General features: G+C 57.6%; 1 protein-coding gene across 2 annotated transcripts; it reads left to right on the top strand.

The window, feature by feature from the left end:
* Window positions 1–763: 763 nt before the first annotated feature.
* On the top strand, window positions 764–24,700 carry STXBP1 (syntaxin binding protein 1). 2 transcript variants are annotated; one of them, XM_064728088.1, is made up of 20 exons: window positions 764–926; window positions 11,239–11,288; window positions 11,427–11,508; window positions 12,159–12,235; window positions 13,017–13,095; window positions 13,182–13,285; window positions 14,288–14,436; window positions 15,402–15,486; window positions 15,633–15,763; window positions 16,505–16,612; window positions 16,712–16,772; window positions 17,538–17,603; window positions 17,737–17,817; window positions 17,909–18,047; window positions 18,197–18,306; window positions 18,419–18,520; window positions 19,874–19,959; window positions 20,892–21,046; window positions 21,844–21,967; window positions 22,987–24,700. In XM_064728088.1, exons 1-19 carry the CDS (start codon window positions 890–892, stop codon window positions 21,951–21,953), a joined length of 1,812 nt encoding a protein of 603 aa, XP_064584158.1. In that variant the 5' UTR covers window positions 764–889; the 3' UTR covers window positions 21,954–21,967; window positions 22,987–24,700. The 2 variants fall into 2 exon arrangements, with proteins under 2 accessions (XP_064584158.1, XP_064584159.1); XM_064728089.1 differs by lacking the exon at window positions 21,844–21,967 and having other exon boundaries at window positions 765–926.
* The last annotated feature ends 1,606 nt before the right edge of the window (window positions 24,701–26,306 follow it).

The raw sequence follows: 26,306 nt of genomic DNA, 5'->3' as shown, positions 1-26,306 counted from the left end.
CCTGTGTCCGTTCATGTCCCTGTGTCCGTGTATGTTCCCCTGTCCGTTTGTGTCCCACTGTCCGTCATGTCCCCCTGTCCATTCTCATCCCCGTGTCCGTGTGTGTCCCCGTGTCCGTCCCTTTGTCCGTGTGTGCGTCCCCATATCTGTGTGGGTCCTCTGTCCTTGTGAATCCCCTTGTCCATTCGTGTCCCCCTGTCCGTGTGTATCCCCGTGTCCATGTGTGTCCCCCTGACCGTTCGGGTCCCTTTGTTCTTTCGTGTCCCGTTTTCCGTGTGTGTCCCCTGTCCTTGTGTATCCCCCTGTCCGTTCGTGTCCCCCTGTCCGAGTGTGTTCCCCCTGTCTGTGTGTGTCCCCCCGACCGTTCGTGTCCCTCTGTTCGTTCGTGTCCCGTTTTCCGTGTGTGTCCCCGTGTCCATGTGTCCCCCTGTCTGTGTGTGTCTCCCTGTTCATGTGCGTCCCCCTGTCCATTCGTGTCCCCGTGTCCATGTGTGTCCTCCTGTCCATGTATGTCCCCCAGTCCGTGTGTGTGTCCCTGTGCCCCTGTGTGCCTCCGTATCCGTCCGTGTCCCCCTGTCCGTTCGCGGTGCCACCTCTGCAGTACCAGTTCCCGCCTGCCAGGGGGCGCTGTCGGCGGGCGCTGCGCTGCGGCGCGGGGCGTGGCTCCGGCAGGGCGTGGCCGGGGCGTGGCCGATGACGCAGCTCGCAAGCCCCGCCCCGGTCAGCTGAGCGCGCCGCACCGCCCCCCCCCGCGGCCCCCCGACCCCCCCACCACCATCCTCCTCCTCCTCCTCCTCCCTCCGCCCTCCGCATCCCCGCGCCGCCACCCGCAGCCTCGCCCGGCCGTGCGCGCCCCTGGGTGCCCCCCGAACCCCCCCGGCACCGAGCCATGGCCCCCATCGGACTCAAGGCTGTGGTGGGAGAGAGTAAGATCCGCGCCCCCCCGCGGGGTTCGGGCTGGGGGGCAGCGCCGGGAAGCGGCGGGGGCGGGGGGGCTGCCCCGGCCGGGGTGGGGTGCGGTGGGGTGGGGGGGATGCTGCGGATGCGCAATACGGACCCTCGGGGATGGGGGGGGGGGACACACGGGACACCCCCGTGGGGACACGCGGGGGTCGTGCGCTGGGGGGGCCGGGGGTGCTGTCACCTTCCGGGCTGTGTTTGTGGAATTTTTGCGGGTGTTTGGGGTTTTTCTGCAGTGCTGGGGGAGGGGGGGATTGGTGACGGGGCGGCGGTGGAGAAGCGGCGGGGGGGGGACAAGGAAGTCGGGGACGTTCGAGCCCCCCTCGGGTTTATCCCCCCTCGGTTTTATCCCCCCTGTGGTCCCCAATCCCCCAAAGGGCCTAGGGGGGGCACAGAGGGGTGCAGACCCCCCCAAACCCTCCCCCAGCGCAGCGCCAAGCCGGGCCCTCCCGCTTTGTCTGCAGCAAATCCCGCTCAAACGCTGGGCTGTATTGCATTATTATGATTATTATTTTTATTATTCCTATCATTATTATTATTATTTTCGCGGGTGTGCCTTTGCTGTCGCACCCTGGGGGTGCCCCTGTGTGTGTCCCCCCTCCCGGGGCATCCCTTGCCCGGGGGTCCCGCTCCGTTCCCGGCCGGAATCTCGCCGGGAGCCGCGGGGGGGGCCCGGCCCCATCGGCCCCGGCTCCGCTTCCTCCTTCCCGGCTGTGCAAGGCGATATTTCCCCGGGGGGAAACGAAGGGGGGCAGCTTGTTCTCCAAAAACACCCGAGGCTGGAGCAGCAAGGAGGGGCGCTCCTTTCCCCGGGGCGAAATTAAAGCGAAAAAACTCCGCATTATAGAGAAAAAAAAAAAGGAGAAAATGAAAGGGCAGGAACCGGTGGGAACTTCCCCCCGCAGCCATGAGCCTTCCTCCTCCTCCTCCTCCCCGCCTCTCGCAGGGTTTATTTCCGTGGCACCGTGGCCGGCCGCGGCCGGATCCGGGTGTTTTTTTGGGGTTTTTCGCTGTTTTTGGGGGTGTTTTTGGCGTTTTTGCCAGCCGTGCCCGTGGCCGTCCCCCGCCCTCCCGCGGGCGCTGCGGATGGCGCGGCCGGGCCGGTGTGGTGTGATCGGGTGGGTGGCGATGGCCGGGGGGGACACGAGGGGGATCCCCGGGGGTGCGTGGCCCTGCCACCCCCCTGGTGTCACCTGCCGGTGTCACCTGCCCGCAGGGATGGGGCTGCGAGCCCTAAATGGACGGGAGAGGCAGGGCAGTGTCCCGGTGGGGCTGTGCTGCAGGAGCAGCGATGGGGAAGGGGCTTTGCTGGGCTGTATCAGGAGGGGACAGGGCTGTCCCCAGCCCGGGGGGATGGCAAAGGGGGGGTCAGACCCCCGGCAGGGCCGGAGAGGGGACAGAGACCAGCGCCACTGCGTGTCCCCTATTCCCATTCATTGTCTGCGCTGGGCGACAGCACAGCCACACAGACACACACACAGAGGTTCCAGGCAGCATCAGGGAAATCTGACTTAATCCTCCCCTTCAGGGTTTAGTGACAAACCGCTCCGTTCTCTCCCTGCAAACATCGTTCCCGGCTGGCAATGGTGATGTGGAGCCGGGCAGCCGGGCTGGGGACGCGTGGGTGGCTGCGAGGGGGGAGCCGCGCTTGTGCATCAGAAATGCTGCAGAGCAGCGAGGGTGGCACCGGGGGGGCACCCCGGGGTCCCCACGGGGATCTGGGTGCTCCTCAGCCCCCCTGGGGAGCTCTGGGCTCGCTGCATCAGCCTGCCTTGGGGGCTGGATGCTGAGATGCTCCCCCAGAGTTGAGCAGGGTCCCCAGCTCGCTGTCCCTGGGCACTGCACGAGGGTTCCTGGGCTGCGCCAGCCTGGCACTCCCCGGAGGATTTCCTGCAGGAGATGTTTGCTCTTGAGGAGCTTGAGAGCCAAGCCTGGGGCTGACCCTGAGGCAGGACATGTCCTGTGGGCTGCTTTTCCAGCAGGAAGGGATGGAGGGATGGGGAGGATGCTGCCGTGTTGCCATGGCTCGCTCCGCCAGCCCCCCCTCCCGAGCTGCATTCTGCCCTGGCTTCCCTCCAGACCCGGATTATTCCTCTGACCAGCTGGTGCCATAACAGGACGGGGTTTGGAGGCCTCTGATGAGGTTGGAGGTGGCAGGCAGGGGGAGAGGTGGCCCAGGGCTGCAGGAGGAAAGGGCAGAAGCAGATTGTCACCCCCAGATCTGTGGGCTGTGTGCTGGGGGTGTCCCTGCACCTTCCTGAGGTGTCCAGCTGTGGTGACTGCATCCTCCTGCGCTGGCTGTTGTCTGCACAGCCCTGGAGCTGAGTGTGCTTGTCCCCAGAGGTGATGCCTGAGGAGCAGCTCCTCCTGCTGTGTCGCTGTCCCCTCCCAGGGAGAGCTGGCCCCTCTGCCCTGGTGCTGGTTGGGAAAAACTCACCTGAGAATGGCAGCTCTGAGGGCACCCATCCCCAAATCTGCATCTGACCCCCAACTGCTCAGACCTCCCCAAATCTTCATCTGACCCTCCCATTGAAGGGACATCATCCCAAATCTTCACTTGACCCCCAACTGCAGGGACATCTTCCCAAATGTTCGTCTGACCCCCAACTGCACAAACATCATCCCCAAATTTTCACTTGACCCTCCCATTGCAGGGATGTCATCCCAAATCTTCATCTGACCCCCAACTGCTCAGACACCCCCAAATATTCACCTGCCCCTCAACTGCAGGGATACCATCCCCAAATCTTCCTTGACTCCCAGTTGCACAGACATCATTCCCAAATCTTCACTGACCCTCCCATTGCAGGGACATCATCCCCAAATCTTCACTGACCTTCCCATTGCAGGGACATCATGCCCATATCTTCACCTGACCCCAGACTGCATGGACATCATTCCCAAATCTTCAGTGACCCCCAACTACTCAGACATCGTCCCCAGATGTTCACCTGACCCTCCCATTGCAGGGACATCATCCCCAAATCTTCACCTCTCTCACTGATGCACATCTCTCCAAACCTCTTGTGCCCCTTGGATCTTCTCAGGGCCAGTTCCCCTGCCCAGCCCAGTGGTGGCTGTCCTGCAGCAGCCTGCAGTGAGGAGGAGGAGGCTGGTTTTACTTCACTGAAGTGTCAGCAGCCAGGAGAGACAGGCCCTGCTGCAGGGGTGACACCTGTGCAGCGCCTGCCACCGCTCTGGGCTGGCACAGGACAGCAGGACACGCAGCTGGATGTGATTCCATGGTGGATCCAAACCCCTGCAGCCCTTCAGCCTCCCCAAAGGCTCCTTTGGCTGTCGTGGGCAGGAGGAGCCCTGGGATAAGGAAGCACTTTGCAGAGGCAGCAGGAAAACACCTTTCCCCCAGGGCACCAGGTGATCCTCCCACGGGGCAGCCTCACCTGCCCAGCCTCCCCCAGAGCTCACCTGTGCCCCGTGCCTCCTGCCAGGGCTGTGCCCACGGGCAAATCCAGCCTGGACACTGCCCAGTGTCACTGCGTGTCCCCAGCTGGGCCTCTCCAGGGTCCAGCCCTGCCTGGGGATGACTCAGGGATCAGGCTTGGGTTGTGCTGCACCTGCAAGGGCAGGGCTGGGGCTGCTGCCAGCCTGGGCCACAGCCTGGTGCCTGACCCAGCCTGGCTCTTTGGGGCACCTTGCAGCCCCTGCTGGGCACAGGGGGCCATGGAGGGTCAGATGCTGCTTGTGGAGGATGTTCTGAGCCTGTCTCAGTGCCCAGGGCATCCAGGAGGGTCAGATGCTGCTTGTGGAGGATGTTCTGAGCCTCAGTGCCCACAGGACGTGCCTGCTGTGCCAGGCAGAGAGGAAGAGGAGGCAGCAAAGGGCACAGGGATCATTGCAGGGGTGGCCCTGGCATCCTCTTGCCTGCACAGGGCACAGCTGTGGCCTCAGAGGGTGGGTGGGTGAGGAGCAGGGGGTCTCTGCACCCTGGCCCCACCATGAGTGGGAGCAGAGCCTGAGTCCAGTGGTTCCCTGAGCACCCCATCCTCCCAATTCCTGCATTGCAGGAGTGCCAGCCTGGTGTGTGGGTACAGCAATGGGCACAGCTGGGGCTGCAGCTCTGTCACCAGGCTCTGTCTCACCTCTGGTGTTGGCTCGAAGTGGAAAAGCTTGAAAAAATCCTTGTAAAACTCAGCATTCACCATGTCAAGCATTGCAGAACAATTTCAGTCTCCAGAGCACAGTGTGCACCAGGAGCTGAGAAACTCCTGCCCATATGTGCCATGGAAGGTGACCAAGAGTGACAAACCTGAGTTTGGCAGGACTGCACCCACCCACCATGTGCAGGAAGGTTAAAAAAGCCACCAGTGGAGAGGATTTGGACTCTTTCCTTTTAGAAAGGAAAAAAGAAGTGAGGTCTGTGTCTGATTGCTCTGCACCTCTTGGAGAAAGCGGCCCAGGAGAGATTCCTTCCTCCTTCCCACAGAATCAACACTTTGCAGAGGAGAATCATCACCATCACAAGGCTCTTGGTCTCACGCTGAGGAGCAGATGCTGCTCCCTCCAACTCACAGTGCGGGGAGGGAGCTTGGCTCTGGAGAGTGCAAAAATAGAGCAGGGCTGAAGGTGCTGCAATCTGTGGGCTCCCACATCACCCAGGATGGGGGAGAACCTTGGGGATGTGCTCACACCTGTGCTGGAGGGGCTTTTGTGGAGCCCATCAGATGGGTCAGGGAGCAGCAAGGACCACTCAGCCACGTGCCAGCTGCCCTCCAGCCTGTCCTGCTGTCCCTGAGGGACAGGAGACCAGCCCAGCCTGGATTCCAACCACAATTTGTTGGTGTTTTCCTCCGTTTTGGCTCAAGGCAGAGAGAAGAACGAGCTCAGAAAGTCGTGGCCACACAGAGGAATGTGGGGTCACCTCCCCTCAGGGACACTGTGACACCTCTGGGCACTGAAGCACCACAGCCAGGGACAACATCTGCTGGGGATGGAAACATCTGGAGCAAGAGGACACGTGCTGGTGAAGGGTGGTGCCTTCAGCAGGGACCTGAAGGGCTCTGGGTCATTGATTGTACCCAAACTGGGAAACTCTGCTCAGCTCCCAGATCCTTGTGCAGGCCCAAGGAAATTGTCTGGAGTTGCCACAGAATATCCTGAGCTGTAAAGGACCCATAAGGATCAGCAGAATCCAGCTCTGGCCCTACAGGACACCCCAACCATTGCCCTGTGCCTGGTCCTGCAGTGGAAACCTCGTGGATGTTCCTCTGTTTCTGCAGGGCACTCAGAGGGCTCATGGGTGTGATCATGCATTTCATTTCCCTTTTTCACTTCTGGCTGTGTTACTCAACTTTTACAGAGTTCAAGAGCTCCAGGTCTCCATCCTCCTCCTCCTCCCTGGGCTGTGCAGCTCTCCCAGGGCTTTGCCCAGCAGGGATGAATGTGGGCACCCTTCATGAGAGCAGTGCAGACAGGAAAAGGAGGAGTTAAACACATGGCTGGGACTAATCCCTGCATTCCTGGGTGAGAAATGTGTCCTCCAGGAAGGCTGAGGGCTTCCAGGCATAATCCAGTGGGGAAAATGGGTGTTCAGGACCTGGGCTGCTGAAGGGGAGGTGTTTGAGACTTGTTTGGCTTTTGGGCACAGCAGTGGCCAGACTCAGGTCATCCCTTGGATGGTTCTTAGCCATGCTGGGGGACATCAGCTGGGCTTTGTCTCCTCTCAGTGATCCCATGTGCTGGTGGCTGTGTAGGGCTGTTCCTGCCACCCTGAGCTCCCTGTGCCTGTTTTATTTGGGGTGGCACCTGCAGAGCCCAGCTGGGGCTGTTGGAGCTGGGGACGTGCTCCACTCCGTGCTTGGATCAGTGCAGCGTTCACACTGGCTTGAGCAATGAGTTAATGAAGCTGCACAAATGCAGTTGCCAGGCCAACCCAAAGCCAAACGTGTCCGTCTGGAGATGCAGCCTGACAGCTTTTTGGGAGAAGTGGCACTCCAGCAAACCTCACCCTGATCCCATGGAGTCATGGGTTTCCAGCTCTCCAGAGCTGCCCTGGGATTTGGGATCCCTCTTGAGTTTCTGTGGTTGAGATGATTTTTGAGGGATTAGAAAGTTGGGGTTTTTTTAGTTTTGAGACTGAAGAAGTTGAGATTTGTTGTTTTTGCTTTTTAAGGTTGTTTATTTTTTCTTATCTATCACATTCTTTCTCTGACCTGCTGAGACCCAGCAGGTTGGGTTGTGGCACAGTCCCTGCCCTTGGGGTGGTGTTAGCTTTTTATATTAAGAACTACGTGTACTTTATTTACAATAATTTTCTAATACTTATCACTTATGTTAGACTTAGACTTGTGGAAGGCTTTAAAGACGTATGTCTTTAAACCATCAAACAGTGTCACCATCACAGCAGAAGATGGAGGACAAAAAGAAGGAGAAGGACACACCTAAATTCTTCCATCTTGCTTCTTGAACTTCCATTCTAAAACTCTAAAATTCTGCTTTTTCACCCTATGACAAATTCACTATCATTCTACTCAAACCCTTGTGGCTTGTAACTCCTCACACAAAATTGGTAATTGTTTCCATGGGCATCCCAAAATAAGTCCATCTCTTGGGGCATTATAAAAAGGGTCAATCTCTTGGGGCATCATAAAAAGGGAACCCCAAAATGGATCCATCTCTTGGGGCATCCCAAAATGGGTGCATTTCTTGGGGCATCATAAAAAGGGTTAATCTCCTGGAGAACCCCAGATGGGTCCATCTCTTGGAGAACCCCAGATGGGTCCATCTCTTGAGGAACCCCAACATGGATCCATCTCTTGGAGAACCCCAGATAGGTCCATCTCTTGGGGACACAGCTTTGTTGGTGTGGCAGGGATGCTCCCTCCTTGCCCAGCTCCAGTGGGACACGTGGGGCTGCCTCAGTTTCCATAGGGCAGGGCTGGGGCAAGGTCAGGGTACAATAATGTGGGATAAACCTCTTGGAGGGATGGATGGGCTCAAGTCCTACTAGGCCAGCATGTCACCTGCTTGGGAATGCTTGTGTCACCCTGAAACGAGCCTGGGTGTCCATGACACCTGTCTGGTGGCACTTTAGGGCCATACTGCGCCAGGGGTTCTCCATTCACAGCAGAGATGTACTTTACTGGGATGGAGGTTGTGGAGTGGGATGGAGCTGATGGGATGGGATGGGATGGTGGAGCTGATCTTTGGTGCTGGAGGAGGATCCAGAGCTGTCTGTATTCCCTGTTCTTGGGAGGAATTGTCATTAAAATTCTTTCAGTCTGAAGGAAGCAGATGTGATGTGGAAGGTCCAGACCAGCCAAGTGTTGGAGGCACTGGATGAGATGCTCATGTGGATTTTTTTCCCTCCTGAAGCCTGGTTTTATCTCCAAGATGAAACACTTGGCTGTCAGCATCATCAGCTGATGTTAGATCCCAAAAACCCTTCCTGGCCAGATGTTCGAGGACATGGACAGCAACATCTGGCCAGCTGATGTGGAGTGAGAGATCAGCACTTCTCCCATTTCCCCTGGGAGTGCAGAGCACTCTTCCCTGAGCTGGGGTTCAGTGGCTGCTGCAGGGACACCAGGAGGGGAAGTTCATGGCCACATCTCCCTAAATGTGACACCAGTCTCCAGCTTTTGCTGGACTTTGTGCCCTTTGGCAGGACCCTGGAGCTCTCTGGAGCATGCTCTGTGGATCTGCCTCTTTCCTGACCCTGCCTGGGCTCAGAAGAGCCAAAATTTTGTGGAGAAGCCAAAATTTGGAGTCAGATCTGACCCATGGTCAGGGCAGGAGAGGACATCAGTGTAGGGAATGAGTGTGCCCAGGGACCAGGGATTTAGGGACTGACACCCTAAACCTACCAAGCTCAGAGAAGTTGCCCTTTGAGGTGCCCAGCTGCTGCTCTGAGGCCCATCCTGGTTCCAGGGTGGGGCTGGGGATGTGACAGCACTTTGTGCAGCCAGGCAGATGCTCCCTCCATCCAGCCCAGCCCTGTGCAGGAGGGACAGGGTGTTCCCACAGGAGGGACAGGGTGTTCCACAGAGCCACAATGTCCCTGCAGCCAGGACATGCTGGGGGAGCTGAGGCAGCACTTTGGGAGCCTTTTTTGGGATCTCCTGCCCTTGGGCTCTCTTCCCTCATGGGAACACCATCCCCTGGGCCACAGGATGCTCCTCCCAGCCTCCTTCTGTCCTTCCTTCCTTGTCCTTCCTTCTTTGTCCTTCCTTCCTTCCTTCCCCAGCTGGATTTGCATTGCAGGGAGGGACAGGAATTCTTGCTGGCAGCTGCTTTCTGCTGAGCCCTTCCATGGTGCTCCAGCAGGGCCCCTGGGCTGTACTGGGATGGAACTATGGGGTGGGATGGGATGATGGAGCCTGTGGGATGGGATGGGGTGAAGATGGAGCCTGTGGGATGAAGGTGATGATGGAGCTGATGGGATGGAGCTGATGGGTGAGATGAGGATGGAGCTGATGGGATGATGGAGCCTGTGGGATGGGATGGAATGATGATGGAGCTGATGGGATGAGGATGGAGCTGATGGAATTGGAATGAGGATGAAGCAAATGGGATGGGTGATGATGAAGCCAATGGAATGGGATGATGATGGAGCCTGTGGGAGGAAGATGAAGCCGATGGGATGGGGATGGAGCTGATGGGATGGGGTGAAGATGGAGCCTGTGGGATGAAGGTGATGATGGAGCTGATGGGATGGAGCTGATGGAATGATGGAGCCTGTGGGATGGGATGGGACAAGGTTGGAGCTGATGGGATGAGGATGGAGCCTGTGGGGATTGGATGAGGATGGAGCTGATGGGATGATGGTGATGGAGCCTCAGTGCTGCCCTGCAGACAGTGCTGTTGTTGCTGGATGCTCGCTCTGGGGCAGGAGCCAAGTGAGCAATGGCAGGAGGAGCAGGGATGAGCTGGCACAGCTCCTTGCCAGCTGTGCCCTGCTGTCACAGGGAGCAGCACTGGGGTGCACGGGCAGCCCTCAGTGCCAGCTCCTGCCCACACAGAACCATCCCTGCTGCAGCTGGTGGCTGCAGGTGGGCAGCACACAGGGGCACAGGCAGCAGCTCTGCCTGCCCAGTTCAGGTACCCAGGTACCCTCCATCCCCTCTCCCAGCCCAGAGCTGTCCTGTGTCCCCTCTCCCCATGGGGAGGCCAAAGGATGTGACCAAGGGCAAGGCCAGTGTCCCCTGGGGCTCCCTGCAGGCAGATTTAGTTATTTATGTATTAAGGGCACCTTTGGGCAGGAAAGGTGATGGATGTGCATTCCTGCCTTGCAGTGGTAGGAATGGCTGTTTGCTCCAGGTTTTGCAGCAGGACAGACAGACAGCCAGCAGCACTCAGAGGCTCCTGTGTTACCCCTGTTGGCACCAGTGCCAGCTCTGGACCCTGCTGGGCTTTACCCAGGGAAGCAGCACCCTTGGGCTGACCCACAGGGGAGGCTCCCAGGGCTGAGGCTGGCAGGGTGACACCCTCACACCTCTGGTTTCTAGTTCAGAGATGTTCCTTAACTGGCTCTGTATTGGGCATTTCCATCCCTGCCCCTGGCACCAGGGGCTCAGAGCAAACCCTGCAGGGATGAAATCTTGAAATCCAGGGGAAATGCTGTGTGAGGAGTTGGCACTGACTCCTTTCCTCAGGTTTAGCTCTGTGAGGGACAGAGGTTCACACACCAGGGTCAGAGGGGACCTGCAGCGTTTGGGGGGCACCTCTGTCCCCCAAAACTGATGTTTGGGCAGCACTGGCAGCAGGGCAAGGCTTGAACCCCAATTCCTGCAACCCAACCCCAAAGGTTGTCCCACTGCCACCTGCTCATGTCCCTGAACTGATCTCCCAGGGGGCGGAGCAGGGGAATTTGGGGTGGGTGCTCCTGGGGTGCTGCTGTCCTGCCTGGTTGCATAAGCCCAGCAGCCACGGGAGGTGAAATGGGATTGTGAGGGATTACAAGGAACAGGCTCAGGCCGCTTGATTCTTGTTTCTAAAAGGAGCTCTTAAGCTGCTGTTGTTTTCCCAGCACTTTGGATTAGGGCTGAACCTCGTGGGGCTCCCCAGAGGGACCCCCCAGCCAGCCTGGGGTCTGTCTGTGAGGTCCAAGCACGACAGAAAACAGGGCTGGGGGGTGACCGCTCCTCCCTGGGCACCCCAAAACCACCCCCATCCCCTCCTCCATCCCCATTTAAGGCACAGTGTGAGTGGCACAGCGTGACCCTGCACAGGGGTGGGGGTTTGGTGCCCCCAGTGCAGCCCTTGGGGTGCTGTAGGAGGGACTCTGGGGTCTCACCATTGCCCACATCCCCTTTCTTGCAGAGATTATGCACGATGTGATCCGGAAAGTGAAGAAGAAGGGGGAATGGAAGGTGAGCACTGAACCCAGGGAGGGCCAGGAGGGGAGGAAGCGGGGAAGGGGCAGGGTGGGGAGGGTCCTGCTGTGCCCCCAGCTCATGGGGTGCCCACAGGGTGCTCAGAGGGTGCTCAGGGTGCTCTCCTGTCCCCAGGTGCTGGTGGTGGACCAGCTGAGCATGCGCATGCTCTCGTCCTGCTGCAAGATGACCGACATCATGACAGAGGGCATCACCAGTGAGTTCCCCCTCCTGCCTCCACATTCCCTGTGGGAAGGGCCAAATCTCCCTGGGCACACCAGGACACCCACAAAGGCATCTCCAGGCTGGCACAGGGAGGTTGGCACAGCCCCAGCCCTATCCCACATGGGATGGAGCCACTCTGCCTCCCATAGATGGTTCCTGGTGCCAGGCTGGAGTTCCACAGGTGCCTCCTTGCCTGCTGGGGCTGGAGCAGCTAGAACACTTTGTCTCCTGGCAGCCCTTCAGTTCGAGGAGGGGACCAGGTGTTGGTTTTTATCAACCTGATAATGAATTGGCTCCCTGCAACACCTGGGAAGGAGAAGGAAATGCCAGCCTGGATCTGGGAGGTGCTGGGGATGGTGGGGTTTTGTCTGGGACAGCAAAGCTCAGGTGAAGGGGGATAAACCAAAGGAACAGGAGCACTGACAGATCCCCTGGGACCTGGCCAGGTGCCCACACCCACAGCTCCAGCAGGGCTGGGATGGGGTTGGATGGGCAGGACGAGTGGCTGGGGGTGTTTTGGATATGGAGGGGCTTCCATGGGGTATCCAGTGGCTGTGGGGTATCCAGCCACCACGGGGTGTCCAGCATGGCTGAGTTCCCTGCCCTCAGCCCCCCTGCCCTGATCCCTGCTCTCCCCCCAAGTTGTGGAAGACATCAACAAGCGCCGGGAGCCGCTGCCCAGCCTGGAGGCCGTGTACCTCATCACCCCCTCCGAGAAGGTGAGTGCATGAGGGCACAGGGACAGGGTGAAGGTGAGGTCTGGCACGGGCAGCTGTGCCCATGGGGAACATCCTGGCTCAGTGGTCTCGGGTTGCTGTTGATAATTGCTGCCCCAAGATGTGCAGGGTGTCTCTGCTTCAGCCCGCGCAACTGAAGAACGAGTCTGGACTCTTTGCTTTTTGGTCTTGAGGTTGTTTATTAATTCTTATCTATAAAATTTTCTTTCTGCTCAGCAGGGCAGGCACAGGCACTCTGTGTTGTCCTTTTATACTACAAACTACGTATAACATATTTACACTTAATTCCCAATACCTATCACCTATGTTAGACAGTGCACTTCTACTCTAAACCAATCCCAAAGTGCCACCATCACTGCAGAAAATGGAGAACAAGAAGAAGAAAGAGAAAGGCTGGACACGCCCAAGTTCCTCCATCTTGTCCCCATAACCTCCATACCAAAAATCCTAAAATCTACATTTTCACCCTGTGATCATTTTATTATTACACCATTCAAATCTGTGTGACTTTCAGGTCCTCATACAAAGCTGGTAACTCGCTCCAAGGGTCAAAATCAAATCCCCAGGTGTTTTGGGCTGTGTGCCAGGGTCTCCAAGCCCCCTGGCGGGGTCCTTGGCAACTCTGGACGCCCAGAGGGATGCACTGAGTTCTGACACAGTGGTGCCAGCAGGGTGGTGGGATGGAGGTGCAGAGCCTGCCCTGAGCAGGAGGGAGGCTCACAGTGCCACCCTGCCCAGCCCAGCTGCTCCCTCTCTCTTCCAGTCCATCCACTCCCTCATCAATGACTTCAAGGATCCCCCCACCTCCAAGTACAGAGCTGCCCACGTCTTCTTCACTGACTGTGAGTACCCAGAGGGCTGGGGAGGGGTGAGGGCTGAGGGATGGAGAGATGCTGAGCACCTCCCTCCTCCTCCTCCTCCCTCACAGCCTGTCCTGACGCCCTGTTCAACGAGCTGGTGAAATCCCGCGCTGCCAAGGTCATCAAAACCCTGACTGAGATCAACATTGCCTTCCTCCCCTCCGAGTCCCAGGTGAGCCTGGGCTGGGCTGGGGGACAGCTGGGGGGGGCTCCAGGTCCCTGTGCAGCCCACAGGGTTTGTGTAACCCCCAGCTGGCTCCTTGCTCCCTCCCTGTCTCCTCAGATGCCTTCCCAGGCTGATCCCAGGGGGATTTAGCGGGTGCTGTGCCTTGGCCCTGTGCCCACAGCTGTGCTGGCCAGCTCTGCCACCAGCCAGGGGCACCAGGGAGCTGGCCCTGGGCTGTGACCGTGTTCACAGGGGTCTCAGGATGAGGGAAGAGATGAGGATCTGACTCCATGTTTCAGAAGGCTGATTTATTATTTTATGATATGTATTACATTAAAACTATACTAAAATAATAGAAGAAAAGGTTTCATCTCAGAAGGCTGGCTAAGCCAAGAATAGAATGGAATGATAACAAAGGTTTGTGGCTTGGCCAGAGAATCTGACTGTGATTGGCCATTAATTCCAAACATCCACATGAGACCAATCACAGATGCACCTGTTGCATTCCACAGCAGCAGATAATCATTGTTTACATTTTGTTCTGAGGTCTCACAGCTTCTCAGGAGGAAAAATCCTAAGGAAAGGATTTTCATGAAAAGATGTCTGTGACACTGGGCCATCTGCCCCTGCTGGGGACAAAGGGACCAGGGGCCAGACCTGCTGGGTGCCATTAACCCTTCAATGCTCAGCATTCCTAGGGAGTGACCCCTGGGCATCTTCACATGGTTTTTTCTGGGGCTGGGGTGCAGTGTGTTTCTGCTTGGCCCCAGGTCTCTGTTTCCCTGTCTGGGAGGGGTCCTCTGTCTCCTCTGCTCAGCTGGGAGGGACGCATGGATAGGGATCCTACCATGGAGCTGGAGCTGGGAATTCTGAGGGATGCCCTGAGCATCTCTGAGCTCCAGCTGCCCCCAGGCTCAGCTGGGTCCATCTGGGCATGAATCTGGTTTCCAAACCCAGCTCTACAGCAGGCATCCCTCCCCTCTGACCTCCCTGCCTCTGCACCCCCAGGTTTATTCTCTGGATTCAGCTGACTCCTTCCAGAGCTTTTACAGCCCACACAAGGCCCAGATGAAGAACCCGATCCTGGAGCGCCTGGCAGAGCAGATTGCCACGCTCTGTGCCACCCTGAAGGAGTACCCAGCCGTGCGGTACCGCGGGTGAGGCCGGCTGGGCACCCAGGGGCAGGGACAGGGCCGGGATGGGCACCCAGGGGCCATGGATGGGATCAGGGTGGGCATCCAGGGACACGGATGGGATCAGTGTGGGCATCCAGGGACCATGGATGGAATCAGTGTGGGCATCCAGGGGCAGAGATGGGATCAGCGTGGGCATCCAGGGGCATGGATGGGATCAGTGTGAGCATCTAGGGGCAGGGATGGGATCAGTGTGGGCATCCAGGGGCATGAATGGGGCCAGGATGGGCATCCAGGGCCATGGATGGGATCAGTGTGGGCACCTAGGGGCAGGGATGGGGCAGTGTGGGCATCCAGGGGCAGGGATGAGGCAGTGTGGGGATCCATGGGCATGGGTGGGGCCAGTGTGGGCATTCATGGGCAGGGTGGGCATCCAGGGGCACGGATGGGATCAGCATGGGCATCCAGGGGCATGGTTGGGGCCAATGTGGGCATCCAGGGGCATGGATCAGTGTGGGCATCCAGGGGCAGGGATGGGCCAGGGTGGGCATCCAGGGCCATGAATGGGGCAGGTGTGGGCACCCAGGGCAGGAATGGGATCAGTGTGGGCATCCAGGGGCAGGGATGGGGCAGTGTGGGCATCCAGGGCAGGGATGGGATCAGTGTGGGCATCCAGGGGCAGGGATGGGGCAGTGTGGGCATGCAGGAGCAGGGATGGGGCTGCTGTGCCCAGTGCTGGTCAGAGCATGGGGTGGCATGGACAGACAGACAGCCATGCTCAGTGTAAACAGGCTCAGACTTGATCTGGGGAGCTGGGGGGGTTGAGACTCTGGAATCTTAAGTGGCATCAAGGCCACTTGAGGTGGGAGTGCACAACAAAACCTGCTGGGATCCCTGCTCCCCTGTGGGCCAAGGATGTTGCACAGGGCACCCAACATCTCCTCCCCATGCTGTGCCCTGTGGGGCTGACCTGTCCCCTGCCTCCCCAGGGATTACAAGGACAATGCCATGCTGGCACAGCTCATCCAGGACAAGCTGGATGCCTACAAGGCTGATGACCCCACCATGGGTGAGGTGAGCGCTGCTGGCGGTGGGGTGGGTGCTGGGGTGATGCTCCCTCCTGCAGTCCCATCAATCCCTGCCCTCTGGGGGGACCCCAGAGCAGCTGTGGGGCTGAGGGAGCCCCCAGGGCGGTGCTGATGGCTCTGCTGTGCCCGCAGGGTCCAGACAAGGCTCGCTCCCAGCTGCTCATCCTGGACCGTGGCTTTGACCCCGCGTCGCCGGTGCTGCACGAGCTCACCTTCCAGGCCATGAGCTACGACCTGCTGCCCATCGAGAACGACGTCTACAAGTGAGTGCAGGGCACCCCCGCCCCTGTGACACCCCTGAGGGCAGTGCCAGAGCAGCAGCTGGGGGCTGAGCATCCCTGCATCCACTGGGTCCTGCATCCCTTGGGTCCTGCATCCATTGGGTCCTCCATCCATTGGGTCCTCCATCCATTGGGTTCCTCATCCACTGGGTCCTGCATCCATTGTGTTTTCCATCCATTGTGTTTTCCATCCATTGTGTTTTCCATCCATTGTGTTCTCCATCCATTGGGTTCTCCATCCATTGGGTTCCTCATCCATTGGGTCCTGCATCCGTTGGGTTCTCCATCCATTGCCATCCTCTATCCATTAGATTTTCCATCAAGTTCTCCATCCATTGGGTTCCTCATCCCTTGGGTCCTGCATCCATTGGGTCCTGCATCCATTGAGTTCTCCATCCATTGGATTCTCCGTCCACTGGGTTCTCCATCCATTGCCATCCTCCACAAGGCCTCCATTGGGGACACCAGTGTTGCACTCTGGCAGCCCGGTGTGCAGGACAGGGCCTAAAAGGCTTTCCCACCCTTCATCCCTCAGCCCCTTCCCAACATTTAGGAGTTGAAGGGGTCCAAGAGGGGAAGAAGTCAATCCCAGTTGAAATCACTTTGCAGCTGGCACAGCCAGGAAGAGCCCTGGTGTCCCCCCATCTCCCCAAACCCAGCAGTGAGGGGGCTGTGTGTGCCCTCAGCTCTGTCCCCTGTGTGACACCCCTGTCCTCACCCCAGGTACGAGACCAGTGGCATTGGTGAGGCCCGGATCAAGGAGGTTCTGCTGGATGAGGATGACGACCTGTGGGTCACCCTGCGCCACAAACACATCGCCGAGGTGTCCCAGTGAGTGGCCCTGGGGGGGGACACTGCCCTGGCATTGTCACCCAGCCCTCTGTGAGGGACCCCTCCCCACTCACAGCTCTGCCCTCCTGCTCTCTGCAGGGAGGTGACCCGGTCCCTGAAGGAGTTTTCTTCCAGCAAGAGGATGAACACGGGTGACAAGGTGACCTGATGCAGCCACCCAGCTGGGGACAGGCTCAGCCACAGGCTGGCACCTGATGTGGTCTCCTGGGGACACTGTGCCAAAGGAGAAGGGTGGTCAGGTTCCTGGTAGGGGGAGATGGCTGTGGGATGCCAGCCCTACCCCTGGGGCTGGGAAATGGGGTGCTGTGGGGTGCTCTGCACCAGGGATCAGTTTGCTGGGAAATGGGGTGCTGTGGGAGAGATCTGCACCCAGGGATCAGTTTTCTGGAAATGGGGTGCTATGGGAGAGCTCTGCACCCAGGGATCAGTTTGCTGGGAAATGGGGTTCTGTGGGAGAGCTCTGCACCAGGGATCAGTTTGCTGGGAAATGGGTTCTGTGGGAGAGCTCTGCACCAGGGATCAGTTTGCCCCCAGCACAGGGTCTGTGCACCTCCCTCAGCAGCTGCGCTGTCCCTGTTCCCTGAGTTGGCAGTGAGGGGACCCTGGTGGCAGTGAGGGCTGTAAAGGTGGCCAGGAGCTGCAAGGACCATTTGAGCCGTAGCCAGGCACATGAGACTCCCAGAAGATCCTCAGGAGGTTTCTCCCCACCACAGCCCAGTTTGCAGAGCTGCACACCCCTCCTGCCTCAGCTTCAGGGGAGGAGAGCTGGCAGTGGCACATCAGGTGTCACCAAACTCCCATGGGGGGCTCATCTGGGGACAGAAGTCCTTGGCAGGGTCATGTCCTCCCTGCTGGTGGCCCCCAGGTCCCTGAGGGTGAGTGACCGTGTCCCCTTCCCTCACAGACCACCATGAGGGACCTGTCCCAGATGCTGAAGAAGATGCCACAGTACCAGAAGGAGCTCAGCAAGGTAAGGGGAGGGGACAGTGTGTGTTCAGTGACTGAGGGAGCAGGAGGTGGCAGCTGTCCCCTGGCCATGGCTGGTGGCACAGGGACCCTGAGCTGCTGCCAGCCCTGCAGGGTGACCACTCTTGTGTCCCCAGTACTCCACCCACCTGCACCTGGCTGAGGACTGCATGAAGCACTACCAGGGCACTGTGGACAAGCTGTGCCGAGTTGAGCAGGTACCAAACACCTCCCCTCATTGCCATGGAACCATGGGGGTGCAGCTCCACCCTCCCAGCATGGAGTGGTGCTGAGCATGTGTTCCTGCAGGACCTGGCCATGGGCACCGATGCTGAAGGTGAGAAGATCAAGGATCCCATGAGGGCCATTGTCCCCATCCTGCTGGATGGCAATGTCAGCACCTATGACAAGATCCGCATCATCCTGCTCTACATCTTCCTGAAGAACGGTGAGGACGTGTGGGCAGGCACAGCCAGGTCTGGCCAGGACAGTCCAGCTCTGCCTTCCTGACCAGGCTGAGTGTCCTGAGGTGGCAGCAGAGGGGCTGTGTCCCCTCTGAGACATTCCTGAGGAGAACACCCCCTGTTGCATTGCCAGGGATCACCGAGGAGAACCTGAACAAGCTGATCCAGCACGCTCAGATCCCGGCAGAGGACAGCGAGATCATCACCAACATGGCCCACCTCGGGGTGCCCATCATCACAGACGTGAGTGTGCTCCTCCCCTGGCCCTGCCCCTCTGCCTTGTCCCCCTGGGGGTGTCCCTGGGGCTGTCCCTGGTGCTGCTGGGGCTCAGGGTGTCCCTGTGCTCTGTGCCCAGTCCACGCTGCGCCGCCGGAGCAAGCCGGAGCGCAAGGAGCGCATCAGCGAGCAGACCTACCAGCTGTCCCGGTGGACCCCGGTGATCAAGGACATCATGGAGGTGAGCCAGCAGCCAGGACAGGCCTGGGGGCAAGGCAGGGGGTCACAGAGCCACCCAGGAAGGGACCAGCACAGAGCTGGGTGCTCCCAGCCCAGACCCTGACGCCTCTCGGGATGCGCACTCTCCAGGCTGCTCCTGCCTGGGATATTTTGGGAGGCTTTTCTGGCCCCAGATAGGATGCACAGAATCACAGTTGGAAGGGATACCAAGGAACATCAAATCCAGCCCCTAGCCCTGCACAGGCACCCCAACAATCCCACCCTGGTGCTTCAGTTCTGGCAGGGAGGAACAGGAACACAGCCTGGGATTAAATCACTGCCTGCTGGGGGACAGGATCTGCACTTGCTGAAAAGGGATGGGAATCTCAACTGGTGCTGCATGGACTGAGGGAATCAGAGTCCACAGAATATCCTGAGCTGGGAGGGACTGAAGGGATCCCCCAGCCCAGCCCCTGTCCCTGCCCAGCCCGGGCACCCCTGGCAGCGCTGCCCAAAGGCTCCTGGAGCTCTGGCAGCCTCGGGGCCGTGCCCATTCCCTGGGCAGCCTGGGCAGTGCCAGCACCCTCTGGGGGCAGAGCCTTGCCCTGAGCTCCAGCCTGAGCTGCCCTGGCCCAGCCCCAGCCGTGCCCTGGCTGCTGTCCCTGTCCCAGAGCAGAGATGGGAGCTGCCCCTTCTCTTTCCCTCCCGAGGAAGTTTCACACTTCACTCAGGGAGAGGTGAAGACTGAGGTCTTCCCTCAGTCTCCGTGGCCCAAAGCAGGCTTGCCTGGCATCCCTGGATTACAAATGTGGTAACAACTTGGCTGGTTGTGTGTGTGCCACTGTGGCCACCAAGGTTGGGTGGCTTTGTCAAGGCCCTGCCCATGTCCCAGCAGAGCCAGGGGACAGGCATGGCTCTGTACAGCTGGGTCTGTCCTCAGGAGCTGTCCCAGGAGCTCTGCACTGGGATAGCCTTGGCTCAGACCAGCAGAGCCACAGCTCCCTCGGGTCCCAAAAGCACAGAGCTCATGTTTTCCTTTGTCACACCACCCCCCTCACAGGGTGGCTTCACCCCCAGGACACCCCTCAGCCTCACTCCGAGGACAGAGGGGCCTGCCCAGGGCAGCAGCACCTCAGCAAGGTGTCCCAAGTGACACTGACCCTGGGTGGCACTGACCCTGGGTGGCACTGACACTGGGTGACACTGAGGGTGCCTCATGCTGGAGCAGGATCCCATGGCTGGAACCTCCAGCTCAGCACCTGCTCCTGAGCTTTTCAGGAGAGAAATCCTAGGTTTAGCCCTGCAGAGGGGCTGTGGGGCCTGGGGCTGTGCCTGGCTCCTTGCTGACCCCAGGCCTGTGTCTGTCTGTCCCCAGGATGCCATTGATGACAAGCTGGACACCAAGCACTACCCGTACATCTCCACCCGCTCCTCCGCCTCCTTCAGCACCACTGCCGTCAGGTGGGTGCCCCTCTGCCCTCTGTGTGCCCACCTGGTCACTGTCTGTGCCCACATAGTCACTGTCACCATCCATCCCACTCAGCCTCAGGGGGTGCAGCCAGCAGCAGCTCTGGGAGCTGCTCGGAGGGCATCCTGCCTCAGTTTCCCCTCAGGCACTTCATGTCTGCATTCCTTTGAGGCACTCAGTTTCCCTCCAGGCAGCCTGTGCCTCTGTATCCCTTTAGGAATCCCTTGGCTCAGTTTCCTTCAGGCACCCTGTGCCTCAGTTTCCCTTCAGGCACTCTATCTCCATTTTTCTTTAGTTATCCTGTGTGCCAGTTTCCCTACAGATATCCCATGTCTCTGTTTCCCTTTGGGAATCCTGTGCCTTCACTTCCCTTCAGGCATCCCATTCCTCAGTTTCCCTTGGGATATCCCATTCCTCAGTTTCCCTTGGAGTATCCCATTCCTCAATTTCCCACCAGACATCCTGTGCCTCAGTTTCCCTTTAGGAATCCTATGTCTCAGTCTCCCTTTAAGCACTCTATGCCTCACCTTTCCTTCATGCATCCCATACCTCCGTTTCCCCCATGGCATCCTGTGCCTCAGTTTCCCTCCAGTCATCCTGTGCTTCTGTTCCTTTGCAGGAATCCCATGCCTCAGTTTCCCTCTAGAAATCCCATTCCTCATTTTCCCTTTGGCCACAACATGCCTCAGTTTCCCTGTAGGATTCCCATGCCTCAGTTTCCCTTTAGGAATCCTATTCCTCATTTTCCCTTGAACACAACATGCCTCAGTTTCCCTCCAGCCACCCTGTGCCTCAGTTTCCCTCCCTGTAACAGCGAGCAGCACTCGTGGCTGGATCACTGGACTCGCCCTGCTGTGACAGCAATGTCTGTATGACTTAACTGAGATGTGGTGCCCGTCCTTCACCCTCCTCTTCCTCTCCTCAGTGCCCGCTACGGCCACTGGCACAAGAACAAGGCCCCCGGCGAGTACCGGAGCGGGCCCCGCCTCATCATCTTCATCCTGGGCGGGGTGAGCATGAACGAGATGCGCTGCGCCTACGAGGTGACACAAGCCAGCGGCAAGTGGGAGGTGCTAATAGGTGAGTGCTGGCCCGGGCTGGCCCCTCCTGCTGGCTGCTCATCCCACTCCATCCCCAATCCCCGGCTCCAGAGCCTGCGGGAGCTGGAGCTCTGCCGAAGGGTTTTCTCCGGACATGTCTGTCACCCCCTGTGTGTGCCCTCCTTCCCCATCGGGGTTGTGTCACTCCAAACATCCTCATTTTTGCTTCCATTTTTTCATGTCTCCTGGCTGGTGTTGTCTGAGCAGGGCTGGGTGAGAGAGGTGTTTGTAATGCCTCGGTTTTGGAGGCATTACAGGAGGAAAAGTGCCAAATGAAGAGGGGTGCAAACAGGAACAAGGTTTTCCAGGGTCATGCAAGAGGGTCAGCTCCCATCTCTGCTCCCAGGGGAGCTGTGGGTGAGGCACACAGGACACAGTGGATGTTCTACCAGCAAGGAGCTGTTAGGTGCCTAAAATTCCTCAGGGAAGCACAGCTTGGATCCACACCCTGTAGGGCACAGGCAGGTGTCCTGTACCATCTGATCTGCTGCCTGGTGGAGCCTGTCCCCAGCATCTCTCCCGCTCCTTGGGAGCATTATCGCAGTCTCCATCCCCTCCTGCTGCCCCGGCTGTGTCCCTGTCACCGGACACCCATGCCAGCTCCATCCTGCCTGTCACCATCTCATCCCGCCTCTCTCCAGGGTCCATCCCCTGCATGCGCCTCCGAGCTCCGGGCTCCGCCTGCCTCCTTCCTCCTCTTCCTCCCCCCGGAGGCAGCTGGTGGTGGTGGTGGGGGAGCCTCGGCGCAGCCGTCAGCCCCGCTCTGTTCTCCTGCAGGTTCTACTCACATTCTCACTCCCACCAAATTTCTCATGGACCTGAGGCACCCCGACTTCAGGGACTCCACTAGGGTATCATTTGAGGATCAGGCTCCAGCAATGGAGTGAGCCAAAGAAACCAAGTAAAGGCAGCTTACTAATGAAAAAGAAACTCTTCCTCCCCGAAGGGTTTTCTTTGATTCTTCCATTCCTCTTTTTTTTAATTGTTGGTTTGGGGTCTGTTGGGTTCTCCGAGTAGAAAATGCTTGCGGTTCCTCCGACCAGGTGGAAGAGCATCCATCACCCCTCAGCCATGTCCCCTGGCCAGCTCCTTCATGCCATGAGCTCCCCCTCGCCAGGGCTGGAGGGGTCAGGGTCCTGCCCCATGGATGGGGGGACAGAGCTCCCAGATTCTGCCCTGGGAGCGGCTGGAGCGGGGCTGGGGGAGAGGGGCAGCAGTGCAGACCCCAGCACTCACCCTGGGCTGGGCACTGCTGGGACCCCCCAGCTCTGGGGTGCCCTGGGGCTGGAGTCCCTCTCAGCTCAGGTTTGCTGTTGGATAGGCAGGAGCCTCGTGGCGTTGCAGACCCCCAAACCCTGCTCTGGGGTTCAGCTCCTGCTGGTTTCACCAGTGAGTGCCACCCCAGCATGCCCCGTGTGCTGGTCCCTGCAGTGCCAGAGTGGGCAGCACGGTGGGACCTCCACTGGCACCGTGCTGGGGGACCCCCAAACAAGGGGAGTTTTCCTTGTTTTCCTTGTCCCATCCCACCCTCCCGGCCACCTCTGTGTCCCCAGGATGCTCTGTGCAGCTTGTGGGGCCTGGGGAAGGTCCCTCCATGCCGGCTGTCCCTGCACTCCCCCCCTGCACCCAGCAGTGCCTCCTGCAGTGACCCCAGTGCCACAGCCCCCCTGCACCGGCTCCTCCCGGCCCCTGCCTCATCCCGCCAGCTCCATCCCTCACCTCCATCCCTCCTCTTGGTCCTTTTCCCGTTCTCCATGCCCTCAGAGCCCTCCCCCTCCCCATAGACTGCATTTCCTCGCAAGCATTTCCAGCGGCGCGGGGCCGGCGCCGCCAGGTAAGGGGGACCCGGGACAGCGGGGACGGGCTGGGCTCCAAAGCCATCACTGATCCCCTTGCACCCCTTCTCCTCTGCTCCCACAGGGTCCACGCACATCCTCACCCCACAGAAACTGCTGGACACGCTGAAGAAACTCAATAAAACAGAGGAAGAGAGCAGCAGTTAAAAGGAAACGCTGTCACCACTCGATGCCGACCCACGTCCCCGCCGGGCGCCCGGCCCCGGGTGTCACCCTGCACCCTGTGGGCCCCAGCTTCTCTCTTGTTCTTGTGTTGATCCCCTCCTCTCCCCTCCCAGCGCCTCCCCCATCTCATTTTATCCACAGGGAGGGGATAACAGCCAAAAACAAAATAATATATATATATATATTAAGAAAATGGATGCATTGTGTTTAAGAGAAAAAGGAAAAAAAAAAATCTATATATTTGTAGCTGCAGCTGTGGGAAGCGCCCAGGAGCTCATTGCTGAGTAACCATCTGCCCATTGCTAGTGAATATGGTGGGGAAAATGACAGAAAAACACTTTTTATTTGGGAGAATGCTCCTCATTGGGGTCTTGTGTGGACGGGAGGACAGATGGACGGACACCCCACACCGCTCCAGCCGCTGCTCAGGTGGGCACCAGGCTGGCACCACCATCTGTCCCATGGCTTTTGGGGCGGTGGGTGCTCCTGCCAGATGTGCACGCCAACATCTGGGTGGGACTTTGGGAGGGGGGTGGTGTGGGAGTGCAGCCAGGACGCTTCACAGCGTGGTAATTCCCGTGTGAAAAGGGACCAAACCGGTCAAAACTGGGAGCTGGGGCCCATCTGCTTGCATAGCCCTGCTGCAGCCCTGCCTCCCTCTCTGGGAATTCCTTCAAAAATATATATATATATAAAATAAAAAGCTGTTTTATATATATATATATATATATCTGAGCTATCTCTCCATGGATACCTCTCTCCATCCATCCATCCCCATGGGAGCTCGGTGCCCGTGCCCAGCTCCGCTCGTGTCGTCCCGTGGTGAAGCGTTTCTGAGCGTGCCGTCACCCTGAGACCCCCAAAACTCCTCTGGGCCCTCCCTAAAACTCCTCTGGGCCCTCCCCAAAATCCCTCTGGGGCCCCCCAAACTCCCAAGGCCCCCCCCAAACCCTCTGGACTCTGTGTATATTAATGACTGTGTCTTGTGACGTTCTTACGAGCTTGGTGTATAGTGATTTCCCCAAACCTCTGATTTTAGTTGGGTTTTTATTTGACGCCCCTGGATTGCCCCCCTGTTCCCTTGCCTTTAGATGCACTGCAATATTTTGGGGTCTATGGTTTTGTTCTCTTCCCCCTGAAGGCTGTGAGCCCCCTTTTCCTACCCTAAAATTGCTCTTTCTTGCCTCGTTGGTGGTTAGCCCTCCCTTTTCCCTTCCTTTCCTGTCTGCTCCTTGCCCATAAAGTTAAATATATATTTTTAGGGCAAAGGCTGTATCATTGCACTGATATTTGTTGGTTCCCCTTTGGTCTCCCAGCCCGTTTCTGTTCCTCTTTGGTTTAGCAATGCAAATGCTTCAGGATCTTGTATGTTGGACATTATTATTATTATTATTTTTTCTGTTACAGTTATTTATATAAAAAATAATTTATCAAAAAGGAAAACTTTAAAAAAAAATAATCTAGTCTGTCTTGGAACTTGTTTACCTTGAAATTACTGGAATCTAAATGTTTGAAAGTGTTGAAGCACAAACATGTATCATCTCTGTATATCTGTTCTTCTGTACTAAAGCACTCGAGTGACTAAATAAAAGCGATCTCCATCCCTAGTGCAACTGGGGCTGTGCTCTGCTGCTCCCTCAGGGCCAGAAAAACAGGGAAAAGGCATGGGAAAATATTCCCTCCAACCCCAAGGGAGGGCTTCTGGTGTGGTGATGCCAAACCTCCCCCTAGGAGTGGCTTTGGGAAGGAAAATCAGCACACGAGTCATCCAACTGCATTTATTTCCTTCAAAAATAGGTGATTTCTTCGTACAAAATACCAGCCCAGTGGCTCTGCTGGGCGTTAAAAAATAGGGGATAAGGGAAAAATAACAACATTTGGTCCTGGCTACTGCATTTGGAATAATTAACCACACTTTCCACATGTTCCTATCACGCCCTGCCTGGGCTGGGGGAGTCACAGCTTCCAGCTTGGGGCACAGGCATGAGCAGAGGCAACCAGAGAAACATAAAACCTCTTTTAAATCCCCCAAACCTCTTTAAAATCCCTCAAACCTCTTTTAAATCCCCCAAACCTCTTTTAAATCCCCCAAACCCAGCCCTCTTGGCCCAAAAAAGGAGGAAGGGACAGCCCCATTCCCAAACCCTCTGGGCTCATGTCAGGATCAGGCTCAGGAGGAGCTTGGAAGGCTCCAGACCTGAGTCCTTCACTGTTCCCTCCCTCCAAATGTGGGAATTTGTACAACAAATAAAAGAAAAATAAATACATTTGACACTGGCACTTCAGGTAGGTCCTACAGATGAACACAGGCTGAGGGGTGGAGGAGGGGGTTTGGCTGGACCCATCCCTGGAAAAGCTGCCCCAAACACATCCTTTTCCCTAAAAAATAGGAATTAACTCCTTAGAAACCCAGCTGGGAGGAACAGGGGTTCCACAACCCCACACCTGCTTTGGTCTCAGGTGATTTTTCCTCCACCAGCCCAGCTTCCCTGAGGATCCCAGGGGGAAAACCTCAAATCCTTCATTTTATTTTCTGCCTGGATGATGCTGTGGGTGGCCACATCCAGGGATGACCAGAAAAAAACCCCACAAATGCCCTAAGGGTTGTGCTGGAAATGCAAACCAGAATATTTATATATATGTATCTGTAGAAAGATATATCTATAGAATCAGATGCAGATCTGGACATACACAGATCTATTTATATCTGTATCTCTATAGACATAAAACTAAATATAGATATGCCTATATCTAGATATATCCATTTATAGATACACATATATCACACACACACATTATAGATAATCAATCAACACTCCAAAGAGTGATTTAGCTAAAAAGTTCACTTAAAAACCAACAAAAAAATAAATTTCCCCAGGGAGGATCCTGCTGGGTTCAAGTCCAAGGGCAGAGGGCACAGGGCAGAGCCCCCTGAGGAGGCCTGGAAAGGGTGGAATAGGGAATGCCAGGGGATGCCAGGGAATTCTGCCCACACAGGCACAGAGGTAAACACAGCTGCCAAGGGGGCTCGACCCGCACGAGGTCAGAGCACCCCCAGAAGTGCTCAGGGTGGGGTGGCCACGGCCCTAGGGGGACACCCTGCTGTCCCCAGGGGATGGTGCTGAGGAATGATGGAGACTTCTGCCTATGCCTTCCCCCCTCCTGCAGCTTGGGGGGTCCTGGAGAGGGACAGACAGATGGACAGACCATGCAGGGACT

Source organism: Zonotrichia leucophrys, chromosome 17 (genome assembly GCF_028769735.1).
Source record: "Zonotrichia leucophrys gambelii isolate GWCS_2022_RI chromosome 17, RI_Zleu_2.0, whole genome shotgun sequence".
Lineage (NCBI taxonomy): Eukaryota > Metazoa > Chordata > Aves > Passeriformes > Passerellidae > Zonotrichia > Zonotrichia leucophrys.
The sequence above is the reverse complement of the archived record's forward strand: the minus strand, read 5'-3'. Positions and strand labels throughout refer to the sequence as shown.

What these genes read in the sequence shown, in the direction of transcription:
- STXBP1 (XM_064728088.1), top strand. Translation starts at nt 890, where the DNA reads ATGGCCCCCATCGGACTCAAGGCTGTGGTGGGAGAGA. An exon ending in CCAGCCGTGCGGTACCGCGG is followed by an intron (nt 14,437 to 15,401) that starts GTGAGGCCGGCT and finishes CTGCCTCCCCAG; the next exon opens with GGATTACAAGGACAATGCCA. An exon ending in ACCAGAAGGAGCTCAGCAAG is followed by an intron (nt 17,604 to 17,736) that starts GTAAGGGGAGGG and finishes TTGTGTCCCCAG; the next exon opens with TACTCCACCCACCTGCACCT.